General features: G+C 41.2%; 1 protein-coding gene across 3 annotated transcripts in view; it reads left to right on the top strand.

Annotated features, from left to right (window-relative positions):
• Positions 1-83: 83 nt before the first annotated feature.
• Positions 84-19015, top strand: part of col12a1a (collagen, type XII, alpha 1a) — a 61885-nt gene continuing 42953 nt past the window's right edge. For 2 of the 3 annotated variants that reach the window (XM_088087084.1, XM_042501168.2), the window contains exons 1-14: positions 87-356; positions 1713-1818; positions 5443-5559; positions 5671-5814; positions 6244-6297; positions 7572-7835; positions 7996-8160; positions 8404-8577; positions 8716-9006; positions 9129-9731; positions 10486-10764; positions 10859-11134; positions 11225-11497; positions 17440-17709. In XM_088087084.1, the coding sequence (XP_087943210.1) occupies positions 1749-1818; positions 5443-5559; positions 5671-5814; positions 6244-6297; positions 7572-7835; positions 7996-8160; positions 8404-8577; positions 8716-9006; positions 9129-9731; positions 10486-10764; positions 10859-11134; positions 11225-11497; positions 17440-17709 (2980 nt within the window). In that variant the 5' untranslated portion in view covers positions 87-356; positions 1713-1748. Of the gene's footprint in view, positions 357-1712; positions 1819-5442; positions 5560-5670; positions 5815-6243; positions 6298-7571; positions 7836-7995; positions 8161-8403; positions 8578-8715; positions 9007-9128; positions 9732-10485; positions 10765-10858; positions 11135-11224; positions 11498-17439; positions 17710-19015 lie in introns of all 3 variants that reach the window. The other variant, XM_088087085.1, reaches the window with a different exon arrangement.

Raw genomic sequence — 19015 nt, 5'->3', positions numbered from 1 at the left:
AACTCATTAAATCACCAGACCAAAAGAATGCAGAAAAAAATTTCCAAACAGTTGATCGGTCTTTGCAGGGGATCATACATCAACTGACAGGCGGAGATTTCGTAAGATGCCCATACGATGGTAAACTGAGAGCTGGGAACTGCCCCCCTATTAAGTAGCCGATGGTGGAAAGATTCTTCCCACTTGGAAAGAGGCTTTTCCTTCTTGGACATCTGCTGGCGGAGCTTCCAGTAGCCAGAGAGAGGAGAGAGGGGTCCAGCCGCAGCTCCTGAAATTTTTACTTTACTTTCCAGAAGGGGAGGCTTCAGCAGGCTGCTCTGCAATTTGGTCGGTCCATTGTTTGGGGGGTTGAATAGGTGAGTTGACTAACTTTCATTTATTGTTATAATGCTATTTCGGCGTTTTAAAGAATACAAATACTAATTTATATTCCACTTTATCTGAGAGATAATTAGTGCCTTTTGATCACTGCTGTAGATGCGTAATTTATTTTTTCTCTTTCTGTCTTTTTTAAGATAAATGTCATTAAGACAACTTTAATAGCTTTCTAAACTTTTTTTTTTTTTTTTTAAATTAAAATGCGTTTTCAAGATTAGGCGCACAATCAAGTTATTTAAAGTAAAAAAAAATGGAAATTGAAAAAAAAAACGTTTTTGTATAAGCAAGACTGGCGTATCCATAGTTCTTTGTGAAATGTAGTGATTTCAATTAGGATAAATGAGCCCCAGTTGTGCTGTTGTGTCCAAGGGGCCAAAATATTAATTTCGTCCCCTGCAGCTGCAGTTTTCACACTCGTGCACCAGGCGGGGCGCACAGCCTGTGGTAAAAATTATAGAAACCCTGTCGATGTGGTCTACACATCCTATAGAAAAAAGAGTAACCCTATCTCTTGCGATTATTCCATTTCATTATTCGTTTTAAGTATGCTTACAGCATGAGGTGACTCAGTTTAAAGTCCCTTGTTAATTTGTGTAACTGAATGTAACCCAGTCAAAAAGTAGAGATCTAGTCTAAGTGAAGGGGTTAGGGAGGAAATTTTAAGATTTGAGGCACAAATATCATGTGATCTTTTCAACGAAACAGCAGTCAAGGTGCCGATTAATATTTAATGCGTTCAAATACATGCAAAATGATGTTTTTTGGTGACCTTCTAAGGTCATCCTAAACATCATCTCTGTGGGGCTGAAGTAAGTGAGAGCCACAGCTAAGACTATACCATGTGTAGTGAGCTTCACAGCAACCAACTCAAATGATTAGGACCGTCAGAGGGTAGTGAATTTCCAGATGAGGCTTAATAAAATCAAAGAGATGAGGGTGTGTTAAAATGTTTTTTCAGTCCCTAATTACCAAATACCTAAACTAAATACCCACCTCAGGGTATGAGAATCAACTGGGAGCAGCAAGGTGTGGCACTTGTTGTGTAAGGGAGTCTAGATGGATCTTGCAGTATGTCATAATGGAGAGTAATGGTTATATAATGAGAGCTATCAATATTGATTCCATTAAAAAAACAGAGAGCATTTGGGTCCACTGCACAAGTTGCATAAATGCATTATGCATTTTTGGTAAAGGGCAAACTGTACTCCTCAGCTCCAGCTAAATCTGACTGTGAATATATTAGACATGCCTGTATACCCTGCATGTGCTGCTTTGACATATACCACTTAGTCATAGAACTGCAGCTTAAACGCATTTCCTCTCTTTATCTTCAGACTGATTGATGCTCTGCTGACCCTTAAGGGCCAAACATGAAGATACGGCTGTCACTGGCCACGGCTGCCTTCTTGGCAGCCCTGCTGTCCTCCATAGATGCTCAAGGTAAATGAAACCACTTGGCCTCAGTCCACTCACAAACTCTATCCCACTCTGTCTCTTTATCTTCTGCTTCTTCTCTCCCACCTAAAAATCTCCATTGGTTTTCTGTGTTACAGGGATTAGTCTTTTACTTTAATGTCAGAGTGTCATCATATGGACACTGAACTCTCTGTATTGGTAAACTGAATAAAGTTATTCTTGTTTGTGTATGCTATTTATCTGTGTAACTTTTGGACTACTGACTGATGTTGTGATAATTGTCATGGTTTTATTCCGTATTTGTGTTGTATTTTGTCAGATTTATCAGTCAGGACCTGTTACAGACTTTCTTGTAAAATCAAAATCCAGATGTCATTTATTTGAATTTAGGCTGTAATTTAAATGGTTTAGACCAATTAACCCAAGACCAATTTTCTCATTCATGTTTGGCAAATCTAGAAAAGCTTGCACACTAGTATGTTTATTTCATTTCCAATTTCTAATTGAATGCATTAAACAGCAGGGCAAAAATAGATCAAAAGTCATTTCATGGCTAAATGTTTCCCAATAAATGTTTTTGCAGGGCTGTTGCTGTTTCACTTTTATGACAGCAAGCGTCTGCACTTTTTCCAAAGCAAAATTTAGAAGATTGCCAAGTCCTTGGTAATTAGGCATTAAAATGCTAGATCACATATTTTAAGATGTTATAATTATGCTGAGGTTGTAGCAGGATCGTGTAAACCTGTGAAAATCTCTGTGCAGTGCTTGTAGAATGGTAGCAGTAAGTAAATGCAGTATTTTGAGTAATTAAATTACTTGCGTAAAAGTAGAGTAATGTAATACAATTTGCGTGACTCTAAAAATGGAAATATCTAAGGAAAAAGCAAGTGCTTTAAAATTGTACTTAAGTATCATATTCAAATAAGTTTGTTAGTTTCTATGTCTGACTTTGTGCTTATATATTACTATTTTAGAAGCTATTAAATATGGATTTTTTGCCGTAAATGTCACAAGAGCCAACTTGTCATAGACTGTTAACAATCTGTCAGTAGTTTTGACAGAAAATGACTCAAAGTAATTTCATATGCAAACATTTCAATCCAACACAATGGCAAATATGGAAATATGGTATGGAAACCATCTGAGTTTTTCCCTTTGAAAGCTCTCTGGCGGCGTGAGAGGAGTCTAACGTCTACTCTCACATATCTCCACCAACGGAATGGAAAGATGAAATACGAGAATAGCAAATTAATCCTCAGACAGCGCAAAGACAAAGAGCCTTTCTAGGGCTTCTTTGCGGGCATTCGCAAAAACGCTGAGTTGCAATACATATGGAAAGTTAATATGCAGTAATGTTTAATGTCAGCACATGTTGTGGAATTACTTTGGCATCTGTCCTGCCTCTTTGGGAGAGACGGTGTTCTTTCCTCCTCTTCTTGGTCTCTCCTCCTGGCAAGAGCTCAGGCCAGGATAGCTGGCTGGCTGGCTGGCTGGAGGCAGAGGTTCCTAACAGAACAGTAGCCAGACTCTGGCCCTTGGGAGCCAGAAGTGTCCTTTATTAGGAACTGATGGGACAGACATCCATATAACAAGAGCAACCACAAGGTCCAAATAACATACCAGAGATGTTAATTTGACAAAACTACCTTTGTTCCTCAAGTATATTTTAAAACCAGGAGGACATATGGTCGAAGAAATCGGAACAAATTGAAATGACATGCTCATACCAAAACAACAAGAGGTCACTCATGCAAGTGAGCCTCCGCCTAAAACAATTTTATCCAAAATTTTTAATCCACCACCCATCGCTACTTGCTACCCAACCCCCACTTCACACCCACACACCCAAACACACGTCCATACCCCTTACCATTTGGTGTTGGAGATGAATACTCGCGGAGAAATCTGGTGGAACGCGGCCCATCGGGGCTCCTTGAGTTGATATGCCAGGTTGGTGATCCTCCAATCCCAATTTTTAATCGTTTGGCAGGCTCCTGTTTGTCATCTGCCTGTGCATTCAGTGTGTCCAAAGCTATGGCTTCCTCCTCGAAGTATATTTTAAAATGATATTCTTGCCTCCCATGGCACTCTCATTGTACTTTACAGCTAGCACGAACCCACATGGCAAAGGTCTTTGCCGATGCCTCAAAGCCTAATGCATGCTCGCTTACCTTGCATCACCCCCCTCATGGTATGCTACAGTACCACTGGTACCACTGTAGATAAAATAGGGCTTGCCCTTGCACCACAACTCTTTGCGAATAACTTCATGCTAACCTAATGCTAACCACATTAACATTTTGATTTTTAGACAAAATTCATTTAATTTATCATATCTTCTCTACTGTCTTTCAGCCATTGTCTAACTTTGAAAATGTCTTGTCATCAAACACTAATTTGCTATACAATATTATATTTGAGCTAGGTTGCATGAAACGAGAATAACGTTTACTTCATTACATTTGGAAGATAAAATTAAAACTAACCGTATGACAAATGTAATTGACATAGGGTAACTTTCTTAAAAAATGGAATTTCGCTCTTAAACTCTAACCTTAAACTTTGTAACTGACTACTAAATGTTAGCACATTGTCACTAATTACCATTTGCCCTTTCCCTTGACTGTTAGCCTAGAAGCTGTAAAAACAGAATATCATTTTAAAATATGTTTGTCATCTCTGTCTGTGTGGTCCCAACTGTACATGGAAACTACCGTCCAGTCAATCAAAGTTGTTAAACCAAACAACTTTCTCATGTACATAATGCATGACACTGTAAAGTCAGCTCGATGTAAAGGCCTGTGGCCTTGTCACAATGTATATGTTTTTTTATATTTATTTTGATGTACACACTCTATTTTGGTACATCTGAAAAGTCTTTTGAGTGTCTGGAGTAATTTTGTTCTCTCATGCCTTCCCATGCATTTTGCTGCCAATGAAAAAGTACACAAGGGTCTCTGGTGACGAATTGTGTATTCTTTTTAAAAGGTTTGCAATGGATGTGTGCCACTCACTCGTGTAAAGAGTTTTAACCAAATAAACATCAACCCACTTTTTGTCTTTGAAATATGTTTATATACAATGTATATATAACATATGGTGTTTAATTTTGTCTAGAGTTCAACAGCTTTATGGCAACCTTGATTCCATTGTATAATCAGTAACTGTTGTATTTTTTGTAATGCTGAGACCAGCTCCATTGTAAAAGCAGTTCAGTATGTGGTCGGGGCATGCGTTGTGATGACTGCACTCAGCATGTGTTGGATGGTTCACTCAGTGTTTGCACTTTGGTAGAGTTTGCGTGGAGTCGTGCACATGTTGTGTATGCTAGTGCTTGAGTTGCTCGCCGTTCTTGGTTGAGCAACTCAAACAAAGGCCATTTTACTTCAAAAAATGGCTTCTCACACTTTAAATGTTGTCATGTTCTTCACTTGTTCTTTACTTGTTACCCTCACAAATGGTCGTTAGTGCTATGTGTCTGTCCCCAACAACGAACAAGTCCACTTCAGTCATGAAGTGTTTGTAGTTGGGATCAATGTGAATGCTTGATAGAAAATGCCTTACTTTGATTTGATCATAAATATCACCATATCTATACACATGTTTATGTTTGCTGTGATTTAACACTGTTTAACCTCTTATTTGCAGTGGAACCCCCCTCAGACTTGAAATTTAAAATTCTAAATGAGAATACAGTGGAAATGTCATGGGTAAGACCCTCGTCAAGGATAGATGGCTTCAGATTACAAGTTGTATCAGATGCAGGTTCGTATGGGAGTAAGCTTTTACAGTATGTTGATGAGCTGTACCAAACAGTTATTACACACACAGTTTGTACACACAGTAGTTGATTTACTGTTAAATTTCCTCTCCTAGATGAACCGTCCAGAGACTTTACTCTTGATCCATATGCCACCATGACCTCAATCACTGATCTGACCCCTGACTTGGACTACTCAGTGTCCATAAACTCCTATTATGGGTCAGAGGAGAGCATTCCCATCTTTGGACAACTGACCAGTAAGTACATTTCCCAGTGGGTTCATTTAAATAGTTTGGATAAAGTTATGCCATGACATTTTTAATGAACAAATGGAAGTGCACGGCTATTTTGGCTTATAATGTAAGTACAAGGTCAGGTTTCTTTAGACATTGGTGTAGTTTTAACAGTTTTTGATTTTTTTTTATAGTTTGAGTAATTACTGTGATGTTACACCAACATGAGATATAGCAAAGTAAGGAAAAATCATACATGTTTACTAACCCTGGAATTGCTCACTTTTTATAGCTAATGCAGCACAAATACACATGTTTGTGTGAATGTGGTTTCAATGCTGTCAATCAGCTTTTATGATGTGTTGACTCTCTTGCCCTTTTCTGCTGTAAAAAAGCACACAATGTGGCAGGCAATGTGCGGCGCTAACTCACCAAGTATTTCCTGTGTTTCAGTCCAGTCCAGTAACACCAGCGGACGCGTCAGGAAGCCACAGTCAGATGCAATCAGTGAGTATGTTTATTGTAGTGTCAACCAAAATCTTAACAGGGCCTGTCCTCTATGCAGCTTTCCAGTTTTTTTTTATTTTTTTATTTTTTTAAAAATATTTTTCTCCCTTCATGACTGTCATCCAAATATTTTTTCCCCGTGGAATAATTTGGTCAGGCATACATTTTACCTTCTGTTGGGGTTGTCACCCAGTAAGCAGACAGGGACTGGGAGGGCACACATTGGTTCCTATAATTGAAACCAGTCTGCACATCAAGAAAAAAGGAAAGGAAGGCTTGAAGCTAGGAGACATGTGTTCTGTTATGCGTCATTGAGTGGAGGGCAGCAGGAGGGGGTTGTCAAGCAATGACGTGTTCATTGTGCCACCTGGAGGCAAGTGCTGTCCATTAAACTATTAAATTTGTTAATATGGTATCCCCTTGTCAAACTGTCTTCTGCTTATGCCATGAGATCAATCTGTGTGCATGCTAAACCCTGCCCCAACTATTGATTCTCCTGGAAACTAGACCCAAATTTCCACATTTTCCTAAACCCTCATTCACGGTGAAGCACTTACAAATTCCTCCACAACCACCCAAAATGTTTGACTAAGCCCCCACTTAAATGGCATAATTTTCAACATTAGGTCAGTGAATTTCTAGAAAAGAATTATGCCCTTTTAATAACGGGGCTTATGTGACATGAGAACCAGAATTTAGAGTCAATGAGGCCTAGGGGAAAAACGGATTAAAGTCCGTCCACAGAAGCCCTGCCAATTATATCAATCGAGTCATCTTAAATGTTCCAGGGAATTTCATCGATGATTTAAAGCCCCGTAGGATTTGAAAGTATAAAAGTGAACTTGCTTGTGGAACCTCTGTTAAATGTTTAGTCTATAAAGCCACATTTTTGCCTCTGTCTACTGGAATGACCATACCAGCCCGCTGTTTGGCACTGGCAGATATATCCTTTGATGTCAGAATGCATATCTCTGAGCCATCCAAGAAGCTGTCAGGGATATGATTTTATTAAGATGGACAGGAGAAGAAATGGGCCAGTATAAAAATATTGTTCCAAGGAAAAGCTGTTGCTGCCATACCTTTATTGGCAGATTTCTCGCACGGAAATTTCATTTGAGACATAAAGGATGTGCTTTTTCTGCATTTTAAGCTTTACGCCAATCATTAACCAGTAGTAAAACATCGACCAAACTTCAATCAAAATATTGATTGAACCATTTTTCTAATGGGCCTATTCCTAAACTGACTCTTATGTCTCTGCTCTCTTTCCCCAGAGTGTTCGGTCAGTGCAATAGCTGATTTGGTTTTTCTGGTGGATGGCTCATGGAGTGTGGGCAGAGAAAACTTTAAACATATCCGTAGTTTTATTGCATCCCTGGCTGGGGCCTTCGACATTGGCGAGGACAAGACCCGGGTGGCCGTGGTTCAGTACAGCACAGACACTCGCACAGAGTTCCCCCTCACCCGTTACAACAGAAGAGGAGACTTGCTCCAAGCCATTAACTCCCTGCCATACAAAGGGGGAAATACTATGACAGGTATGGTGTTTATCGCAAAATGGAAAAGTTTCATTTGTAGATTTGCACCACGCTGTAATGGAGCCAACATGGTTTTTGCATGGTTGTTGGTGATTTTAATTGCCCTGCAAATCTGACTATCATGTTGAAGTTAAAAATACACTTACATTTTTGTCTTAAGGTGATGCCATAGACTACCTGCTGCAAAACATCTTTACGGAGGCAGCTGGCTCCAGGAAAGCTTTTCCTAAGGTAGCCATGATCATCACTGATGGAAAATCCCAGGACCCAGTGGAGGAGTATGCTAAAAGGCTTAGGAACATTGGAGTGGAAATATTTGTCCTAGGTATGGTTTATTATTCAGTGTTTTGTTCAATAGTGCTCTCCCATGTGAAAGTCTGCCTGTTCTTGGAAACCATTCGATTTTCCATTGATTGTTAATATCCACATTTGACTTGGTAAAAGTCAAGTACTGTTGATGTCTCTAACATACGCAATAGTCTAAAACCATCAACAGTCTACCACATCTGTAATGCAGCCACTGAGAAAAGAACATATGAGTTGATGTTGTTCACATTTTTTCCCTCAGGTATCAAAGGAGCAGATGAGGATGAGCTAAGGGAAATTGCCTCTACCCCTTACAACAAACATGTGTACAACGTTCCCAACTTTGACATGATCCAAGAGGTAACAAAAAAGATCATCACAGAGGTGTGCTCCGGTGTTGATGAGCAGCTCAGCTCTCTGGTCAGTGGAGAAGAAAGTAAGTCAAGAGACCTTAATCAAATGCGTTACATTATATTCTATGTTTCACTGCTAATTCACAGCCAAGCAAACATTTTGATGCTGAAAACATCTTGAAAGGTTGTGTAATAATACACTTTTTCCCCATTTTCCCCAGTGGTGGAGCCAGCCTCTAACCTGCAGGTCACAGAAATTGCATCTAAATCTATGAGGGTGACATGGGATCCTTCCCTGGGTGATATCACGGGCTACAAGCTCACCTTCATCCCCATGCTACCTGGAATGAAACGCCAAGAGCTGTACACAGGGTCAACCCAGACAACCATCAATGTCCGTGATCTTTCCCCTGAGACTGAGTACGAGATCAGCCTTTTTGCCCTGAAAGGTCTGACTCCCAGTGAACCCATCATGGCAATGGAGAAGACCCAGCCTGTCAAGGTGTCAACAGGTAAGATGATTTGTTGTGCATCTTTCCTTGACTATTCTTAGATGTACTCAATGTGTCACTCTTTACCTTGTTTCATTATGGAAAGGCTATTAAATGACCCAGTATTTCTTGTCTTTTGGCAGAGTGCTCTCTGGGAGTGGATGTGCAGGCTGATGTGGTCCTATTGGTTGACGGTTCGTACAGTATTGGATTACAAAACTTTGCCAAAGTCCGTGCCTTCTTGGAGGTTCTGGTCAATTCCTTTGATGTTGGACCTCACAAAGTTCAGCTTAGCTTGGTCCAGTACAGTCGTGATCCACACACTGAGTTTGCCCTCAACACTCACCATGACATTAACGCTGTTGTCAAAGCTGTGCGCACTTTTCCCTACCGTGGAGGTTCCACTAACACTGGCAAGGCCATGACCTATGTCAGGGAGAAGATCTTTGTCCCCACCCGTGGAGCGAGACAGAATGTTCCACGTGTTATGGTCCTGATCACAGATGGAAAGTCGTCAGACTCGTTTAAGGATGCGTCAACCAAACTGAGGAATATTGACGTGGAGATCTTTGCCGTTGGTGTGAAGGATGCAGTGAGATCTGAGCTGGAGGCCATTGCTAATGAACCATCAGACACTCATGTCTATGAGGTGGAGGACTTTGATGCCTTCCAGAGGATCTCCAAGGAGCTGACTCAGTCCATCTGTTTGAGAATTGAACAGGAACTGCTCAACATCAAAAAGAGAAGTAAGTTGGAGGATAAAATATCCAAACTCAAAACTATGACCATGAGTGTAGCCACATGATATGCCCATAACTTTTTTGCATCAGTTTGGATGGCCAACATTTGCTGGTAGAACTGTCAATACTGTCTTTATTGGACAGCATACCAACTGACTGTTGGTTTGCATGGTCCTTAAAGGATGGTGTAATGGCAAAGAGCCAATGCAATTAAGAAAAAAGCAAAACACAGCAGTATAACATGGTGTAAATTGCTGTTATGTAAGGCACAGGCATACCACAAAACCACATACATGCTTTTTAGACTATCTCTATCACACCATTTGTTATCACTTACTGTTTAAAAACACAATAGTGACTAGAACAACAATATAACCCATAATTTGGGTTCAAAGAGCCACGCCAGTTCTGAGACAGAGAGCAGCTGGTTGTTCCACTAAGTGGTAGAATGACATCTCACCATACACTATGCTTATTGATACTGAAGTCTTAGGTTGCTAAACACACACAACTTAGTGAGTATAGCAAGCCGTTCATGGAAACTTTTTTTCCCAAAACCTCTTTAACTGAACAAGGTTACAACAACGCTTTGTTTTACATTGCTGCCAATAATTAGAGGTAATGCCTTGGGCGAAGACATGGACAGAGGGGAGAAAGTAATAAAATCTAGCTAAATATAGTCTGAAACAACAAAATGATTTGGGTCTGTGCATTGCTTTTTGTTAAAAGACATTAATAACTACTAACCCTTTATTTTCAGGTCTGCTTCCACCCAGAGACCTTCAGTTTTCTGAGGTTACCTCCAGAAGCTTCCGTACCACATGGGAACCTGCTGCTGCTGATGTCATGTCTTACCTGGTGCGCTTTCGCAAGGCTGAAGACATCACCGGAGACTACATTTCCATGGCAGTGCCTGATGATACCACAACAGTTGTTCTGCCCCATCTATTTCCCATCACCACCTATGAGGTCAATGTCTTTGCTCAGTATGAGAAAGGAGACAGTTTCCCTTTGACCGGCGAAGAGACCACTCTGGAAGGTAATGAAGATTGCTTAGACCTTGCCTAATGCTGTAATATACATTGAAATGAGAATATTTAGAATCTAAAATAGTATATCTATCTTTGTTGCAGAACAAGGGACTGTGCGAAACCTACGAGTTACAGAAGAGACAACCAACAGTTTCAGGGTGTCATGGCAAGCTGCTCCAGGTTCGGTGATCAGGTATCGACTGTCCTATGTTGCAATAGGTGGTGATGGGCAAGTACTGGAGGCCCAAACCACAGGACCAGAGACTACCATAGTTCTCCAAGAGCTTTTCCCCATTACCACCTACCGTGTGTCTGTGTCTGCTGAATATGCTACAGGCATTGGGGATGAAATGCAAGTGGATGGGACTACCAAGGAAGGTAAGTCAGGAAAACTACACACTATGTGAAACTTAGGTTTCTGTACATTAGATTTGAATTAATGTCTGATCCATATTTGTTTACTTTTAGTCCGTGGCTCTCCTCGTGACCTTCGTGTCTTTGATGAGACCATATCTACAATGAAACTGGCATGGCAGGCTGCTCCAGGAAATGTCCTTCAGTACCGCATTGCCTTCAAACCAGCCGAAGGTGGTGACAGGAAGGAGATATCCGTCAAGGGAGATAATACCCAGGCTACGCTGAAGAACCTCCAACCAGCCACTGAATATGAGCTGTTTGTTAGTGCTCGTTACTCTTCTGGGTTGGGTGATCCTCTTCTGGGCACAGGAACCACCTTAGAAGGTAAGGGAAAATGTCACATTACTAATGTCTAATTTGAAACATCTCAAACACAGGAGGATAATTTCTATAGCCAATGTGTGACAGAAATGTGAAGCATGCTTTGTGGCTGTGGGTTTAGCAAGTGGGTACTGCTGAGTGGACAAGCAAGTTGTTGTATTCAGCTTTTTTCCAGATGCAAGGGAACTCTGTGGATTAGGCACATAATATTGTTGTATTTAATTATGGTTTATATTTAATTAAGTTAATGAAATCCTGCCTGATGTTAAACTTAAATAAGGCCAGTTGTCTCCTTCCAAGTCCCTTTAAGAATTAACCATCTGGTATTTCTCACATCATTGCTCACATCAGAATTAGGGAAGTTGAGCTTCTATTTTGCAAGGTTGGTTGAGTATATGGGCTGTGGCTAGAGGGGAAAGACAGGAATGTGGTACTTGATGTAATTCTTTTGGCACTGAGTGTAGGTTAGGGTGGCTTTCCCGCCCATGAAGGCAATGAGATGGAAATGGGTGGGGGATGCTTGTAAACCTCGAGAACTTATGAAAGGGCTTGGAGCAGACTTTGACAGCCATATGCCTGGCGGGTAATACCTTTACATCCTGGCATGTTTGAGCAGTAGAATTTATTGTTATACAGTGGTTTATAAGGCATGTGGGGAATATTTGATCATTAATGTCAGATATTGTTCCATTCATTTTAATGCAGAGTAAGTGATTGGCAGGAGACATATGGACTCAAGGCACATGACATGAACTCAAATCAGACTCTAGTCACAAAGTTGATGACTTTTTATTAAACTTGACAAAATCAAGGAGAGTTACAGACATATTTACTGTATAAGATGAGTTAAAAACATCAGGACAGGAAAGAAACATACAAAATGCATTCTGTTGTGGTACTGGTTAACAGTGCTATATTCTATGAAAGTGTGATGTCAATACAACTTTTTATGATTAAGTTCAGCAGCATTTGTTTTTAACAAACTTGTTTTCACAAACAAAAAAGCAAATTTTGAAAATGCATTCATGATTTTTTTTTTACAAAGTTAATATATCATTACTCTGTTGTTAAAATGGTATGCATTTGGTGAAGAGTGCATAATGACTTGTTTAGGATCCGAAACTCAAAATTCAGGACTTTGAACTTGACTTGGTACTTAGCAGTCCTGACTTGGGACTTGACTCCAGACTTGTCTGTCTTCCCTTGGGACTTGAGTGCATTGACTTGAGATTCACTTGTGACTTGCAAAAGAATGACATAGTCCCACTTCTGGTGATTGCTGACCATCTCAAGTTCATTACATCTGACAATGGTAATTACACTTTACATATGGGTTAACTGAGGGCAGTGATGCAAATATGTGTTTGAGTATCTTTTTCCTGTGTACAGATGTTTATAGGCAGGGGGCAGGTCTTCTGCTGGTTTCACACAGAGTGGGAAGAGAGATTGTTGTAGTGTCACACTACAGGAAAGGAAGTCAAATGATCTCTTTTGAGAGAGAAGGGGGAGGTTTGAGCTCTGGGGGGGCAAAACAACAATCAAGGTACAAGCAGAGGAGTATCTCTGGCTTTCAGTCTAGTTCCATGTATGGCTACTAAACCAGTAAACTATATTTGAAGTCATAGGCGCTTACCTAACCATGTATTATATTATGAGTTAGCTCCACTATACTGAACTGTCCAGAACTGTTTATGGCAGGCCGGGTTGTGCATTAGAGTGAGGATAATTTGAGGATCTGAGACAATGTGAGAGCATCAATACTAAACAAGTGCAAATTTGCGATAGCTCCAACCATGTACATGCATGCATCCATGTATTCATGCTTTCACACGCACACAACCTCATAAACAATAGTCCAACTAGTCCAGTGATCCCTCCCTGCAACAACTGGCTAATGAGCTAGGAAAGGGGACGTGGCAAAATGGTATTTATATCTGTCTAACAGTGTGTGTGTGTGTGTGTGTGTGTGTGTGTGTGTGTGTGTGTGTGTGCGTGTCTTTTAGCAATGTTTGGTAATGTTTCAATCCAAGGTTATTTGCCTCTACGTTTATTGGCATGAGCAATTAACCAGCTGTCCCTTGGCTCATGTCCAGTCTTTTCCCAAAATCTTGTGCAAGTCTGTGAATCCACTTAGCCAATTGGCATGAACACAAACACACACCTTTGCACACAGAATTGACCTCCATACCAAATTTCAGACTCCTAGGGAAAAAACTGCCCCAATCGGCTGGGGAAAATTTTTGAGAACAGACCAACAAATATTTAGAGCTTTTGGTTGCAACTAAAACCCGTTACATTGTTTTATTCAACGTTTTGTTTGCTAGGATGAAAACAGCAGTCGTATTTAATTGTGTCCATGCTTAGCTCAACCTGAAATGGACTCCTCTTTGAAAGCACATTGAGCCCACAACACATCAAAGCTCCACTATTCGTCATAACAGCAAGAGTACAGTTCCTGTTCCTTGATGTCGCCTCCTTATACTCATGGCAGTAGTGAGGTCCTCTGGGACGGGCTTGTCCCCATATAACAAGGACATTTATTGCTGACCACATGGACCTGTAAACTAGGTTGAGTAAAAGGCTCTCTCTGTGTCCTATAGAAATTTTTCAACCATAAATTCACAAGTGGAGTAATGTATGTCTGTTTAAATCTTGATGAGTGCTAGAATTCAATAAGAAATGTTTGTTTTGTTGCATTTTCCTCTGTTCCCACACTGACCAATAGGCTTGGTTTTGATTATAGAGTTAGTTTCCACAAGTCAAATCTGTGCTGTCATCAAGCATACACCCCCACAGGAAAAAGCTCCATGACAAAGCACTTTATTTAGCCAGCTCTATTATGCTGTCAATGACGTCAGAAGGCCTCAACACTGATCTCATTGTTTTGAGTGCCACTCACTTTGAGTGACCCTCTCTGTGAAGTCCATGTGGGCGAGAACTGGAAGAGAGTGGCTTGCAACAAAGTCATCCCTTGTGGCAAAGAGTGAATGGTAGCCAATACAGAAGCCTTGAGTTGGACAGAATTATAACATCCTGGAATGACTCAGAAGCAGGACAGAGAAGGTGTCATAGCGAATGCTTTGATGAACATCCCAACAGGGATATTATACAGAAACATGGCAAAATTATTTACTTAAGAAGAGGGAGTTTTATCCAGCATGTGGAAGATGTTACCTAAGAGGACACTGAAAGCTCTGTAAGCTGTCTGTCTGGTCACAGGGAGAACTGTCTGCTCTTCTTCCTCCAGGGTGGGGCATCAGACAGGCAGCGACAGAGAGGGCATGGACGGGTAGAAAAAGGTTCTTCAGAGTTTGATCTAGAATGCTTTAGATTGGATAAGAAGCTCAGCCCATAACTGAGAGGTCAAATGTTCAGCCCCTGCAGCAGCCATTGTACCAATGCCTCTATTAATTAACTACTTGCATGACACAGCAAATATTTTCCCATGTGCCACAGGGGATTCTTTTTAATGTCTTTTAAAAGCAGCATAACAGCAGGTGAAATTGTAGCATCTTGGTTTGATTTCCTCTTAAACCGATGCCTTTGGGAACTTTTAGGCAGCGCCAGGCTCTTTAAGTGGTACCGCCAGACTGTTTTTCTCCACCGCTCTGAAGGTCCTTTGAGGTAATAGGCCAGAGACAGGCAACCTTGGCATGAAGACACTGAAGACTTCATCTTTGTGGCTCAGATGTATGCCTCAGTGAACCAAGAGCAATAAAGTAAGGGAAGTTTGAAGTGGGGTGCCAGTGCTGAGATGGCACTTTGAAGGGAGGATGTGTTTCCTGCAGTGATTTAGAGGATTTTACGAAGACTGAGTAAGTCAGAGCTTACAGTAGCTGGGTCTTTTAACTGACTAGTGTCTGACTAACCAGTCCTAAGGCTGACACAATACCAGTGTTGTGAATCAGAATATACAGTGGCCGAACAGAATGGTGGATCCACCAGCCACGTACAATTATTAGGATAATTTTCAAAGCATGAGCTTGTCTCTTGTGTGTTTTGTTTGCCTGCTGGCATTTTAAATTTTTTTTGCAAGTCATTTATATTTTCAAGCTTTAGAAATCTTTGGCTACAGATGTGAAGGTTATGTCAGCACATGCCCTGCAGGAAATCCCTCAGATAATCCTCACTTGTGTCATATGTGGTTTTTTAGGGACGTGGGTGAGGCATTAATTCACATTTGTGATCTGGTCTTGTATAAGGTCCTAATTTGAGAGTACCCTTCTCCTTGAAGTGTGGGATGCAGTTTTGGGGGTTGAGACAGCAACTAAGATAAGGAGATCCAGAATGTGTTTACTGGCGTGAAATGACATGTGTGTGCTTGTATACACATCTGTATTTTTTTATAAAGAAGCCATTAATTCTTCTATTTGAAAGCCATGCACATAGATTTTAAAATACTTGCTATAAACAAATATGAAAGACGATTAATACACCAGTATTGTGTAAATGCATGTGTTACATGCAAGCCAAAGCTTTTGCTAGGTCTGCTGACCATGTGTTTCATGTATGTGGGCTTTGCTTCCAGGATTGGCCCCTTCTCTTTAGTTTGTCTGCAAGTGCTGATGAAAAGTGAGCCACTGTCTGCAGAAGTCATTATCTTGTGATCCTCTCTGCCCTTGGTTCACACACACACACACACACACACACACACACACACACACACACACACACACACACACACAAAGCCGGATTAGTCAGTCACGTTCATCCTTTGCCTTTGGCGAGGAGAACCCTTTTGATGGAATGATCTTGGTATTTTATAAGTGGCCCACACTGTTTGTTAAATCTGGAACTCTTCATTAGTTTGTGGTCGTGGCCATTACTCTTCATATCTGGCCTCCACTGTCAAGGTGCAGATCGCTCTTCTTGGCAGGCTGCTGTTATTCCTGTTTAGATCAGTTTCCAGTTCTTCCATAATAGATGGAGGCCTAGAAGGACTCATAGGGTGACAGATAGACACAGTGGCTGCCTTTTCTGCTCTATGGTCGCTTCATATTTCCAAATGATCCTGCACTGCACTTGTGGTACATTTGTGATGCATCTCATTCTTCTCAATTGGCTTTTTTTTTGTTAAGTCTTATTTGGTGATGGTTGATAAATGAGGTCTGGGAGAGAGACCACCCAGCTGCACCGCTCTGCCTGTGATTATAGCTGCTGGCATGAAGGGACTTAGGGGGCTTGGTTCAGGATCCCGGAGGTTGTGTTGAAGGGTATGTGTGGCAGCATATCCTCCTGCGGTACATGCAGATTCTCTGTATGGCAGCTGGACCTGAGCGTAAAGAGTCCATCTCAACATAGACATCCCTCTCAGCCAAGCCATCATGAAACACCACCACAAAATTCCCCTCCACTGAATGTCTGCTCCTTTCTCCTTTCATGCTGGTCTCTCAAAGTGAGTGAAGGGAAAGTGCAACATCTGCGATTGTAGCAAACACACTTTTGTGGATCGGGTTTCCTGTGTTTCGATGGAAAATTAGAGTGCAGCCGGGAGAGGCGCTGAGGATATGTGATTTACGATTAGTTTTGCAGAGATTTTTCCAGCAGTGGCTGATTATGAAGGGAGAAAATCAGGTTGTTCAAACAGATCCTGAGGGGTTAAAGCAAAGACAGATGAATGATTGTTCCTGGGTTTTATCGCTCGGGTTCTCAGTTTTGTCCATTTATATGTCTCGCTCACTTCCTGAAACCTCCATATATGTGCATTTTAATCAACACCCCAATGGGCAAAGCCATTGCTGGGCTGAAGCCCTCTGAAGCCTTTTTGCATTTAAGCACTAACACTACCATCTTAGTTCAATTATTATGCATTGGAGCAAATCAAACCAAAGAAAAAAAAAAGGAAATTCTTTAGGTAAACACAAGTAACACTGTTTTGCTACTTATTTTCCATATCCATTACACACAGGCTGCTCCTAATGCTGCTCCACTTCATTTATCCACAGAGCTTGGCTCACCCAGAGACTTGGTGACCAAAGACGTCACTGACACCAGCTTTGTTGCGTCCTGGGTTGCGGCCCCTGGTAATGTTCGTCAGTACCGGATCAGGTGGAAGTCTCTGTTCTCCGAAGAGACTGGGGAAAAGACAATAGCAGGAGACACTACAACCACTATCCTGGAGGGTCTTACCCCAGAGACACGTTATCAGGTCTCTGTGTTTGCTATCTATGGCCACGGAGAGGGTCAGCCATTGGTTGGAGAGGAAACCACGGATGGTAAGTTACTTTAGCTGCTTTAACTCTTCCAACATACACCTATTCCCCGATCCCTTGCTCAACCTTCTCTACATCTGCTCCCTTCTCTCTTGTTTCTTTTTCTTGGTATTTTTCCCAATGCTGTCCCCCTTTCTTATTTTTCTTTTCTGAATTTCTTAATGTCTCATCTTGGGGTTATCTAGAAAGTATGAAGCTATGGTAAGTGTGATCTAACTCTACAACCATAAAAGCATAAAAGCCATAAAAGCTCTATGACCACACAGGGACAGTTGCATGTTTTTTTCCATGTGTTTTTATTGTTTTTACAGCCAAGAATGCGGCTCTAGACTTACTTGTCATCTTCAGCTTTAAAGCAAAGTTCTAGATATAATTTAGGAGATCATCACTTGTAAGAAATATGGGGCAGTGACGCAGGTTTAAAATGATCTATGAAATACAGTTTGGCTGTAAGCTCCACTTTTGGGTGTTAGGTAGAAAAAGAGATCTGTCAGCGGCACTTACTGTGTTGAGCTAAGAGATAACGTCATTGCTGCTGGCATTCGCCTGAGCCATCAAGAACATAGAGTCTTCGCGTGCACATCTTTAAGACTGTGCGTGTGTGTTATATGTATGTCCAGAGGTGACGTAGTGTCCAGCACACCTGCTTTTCATGGGAGATGCAGGACAGATAGACACTGGCCTCTCCCTTGTTAGACTGTGCTCATGCTTGGATGAGAAAAGCACATTGAGTGGAAAATCGCACCAGTTGGGAGGGAATTTGTCCCACCAGTTAGTGAAATGGAATGTGCTCAAGGAAAAAAGTATTTCCAACCATCATTACTGTTTATTGATTCTGGCAAGTGAGAAATGTGGCATACCCACCGAACACAACCATGAGGCAGCTTTGTAAACTAAAATTCTCGATTTACTCATTTCTTCCTTTGCTCTGCACCCACTATCTTTTGCTCTCTTTTTTCGTGCCCTGCACAAATCACAGATCTCTGCGGGTTGAGCCACACACGGCAAACTTGGATGTGCTGTTTTTTTCCGTTAATAAAAGTCCTCCCTCTGAAGTACAGCTTTCTGAATATTTTCCTCAGCTCGTTTTCGAGGCCTCTGACAATTCACACTTGCCCTTCCTGCTCTGAAAATAAGAAACACTCTGTGGAGCACAATGGAAAAATGAGAACTATGGCTTTGCTCAAATTCACAAGTCATTTATGTCTGGCTAACCAACCCGCCAACTAAACATGATCAATCATGTAAATTTGGGCCTGTTTAGTGTATTCTTCCAAAAATCAGAACTATTTGGGTAGCTTTGTGTCCA

Source organism: Plectropomus leopardus, chromosome 14, assembly GCF_026936395.1.
Source record: "Plectropomus leopardus strain MGB_pleo_1.0 chromosome 14, ASM2693639v1, whole genome shotgun sequence".
Lineage (NCBI taxonomy): Eukaryota > Metazoa > Chordata > Actinopteri > Perciformes > Serranidae > Plectropomus > Plectropomus leopardus.
Note: the sequence above shows the minus strand (reverse complement) of the source record. Positions and strands in the feature narration are given on the sequence as shown.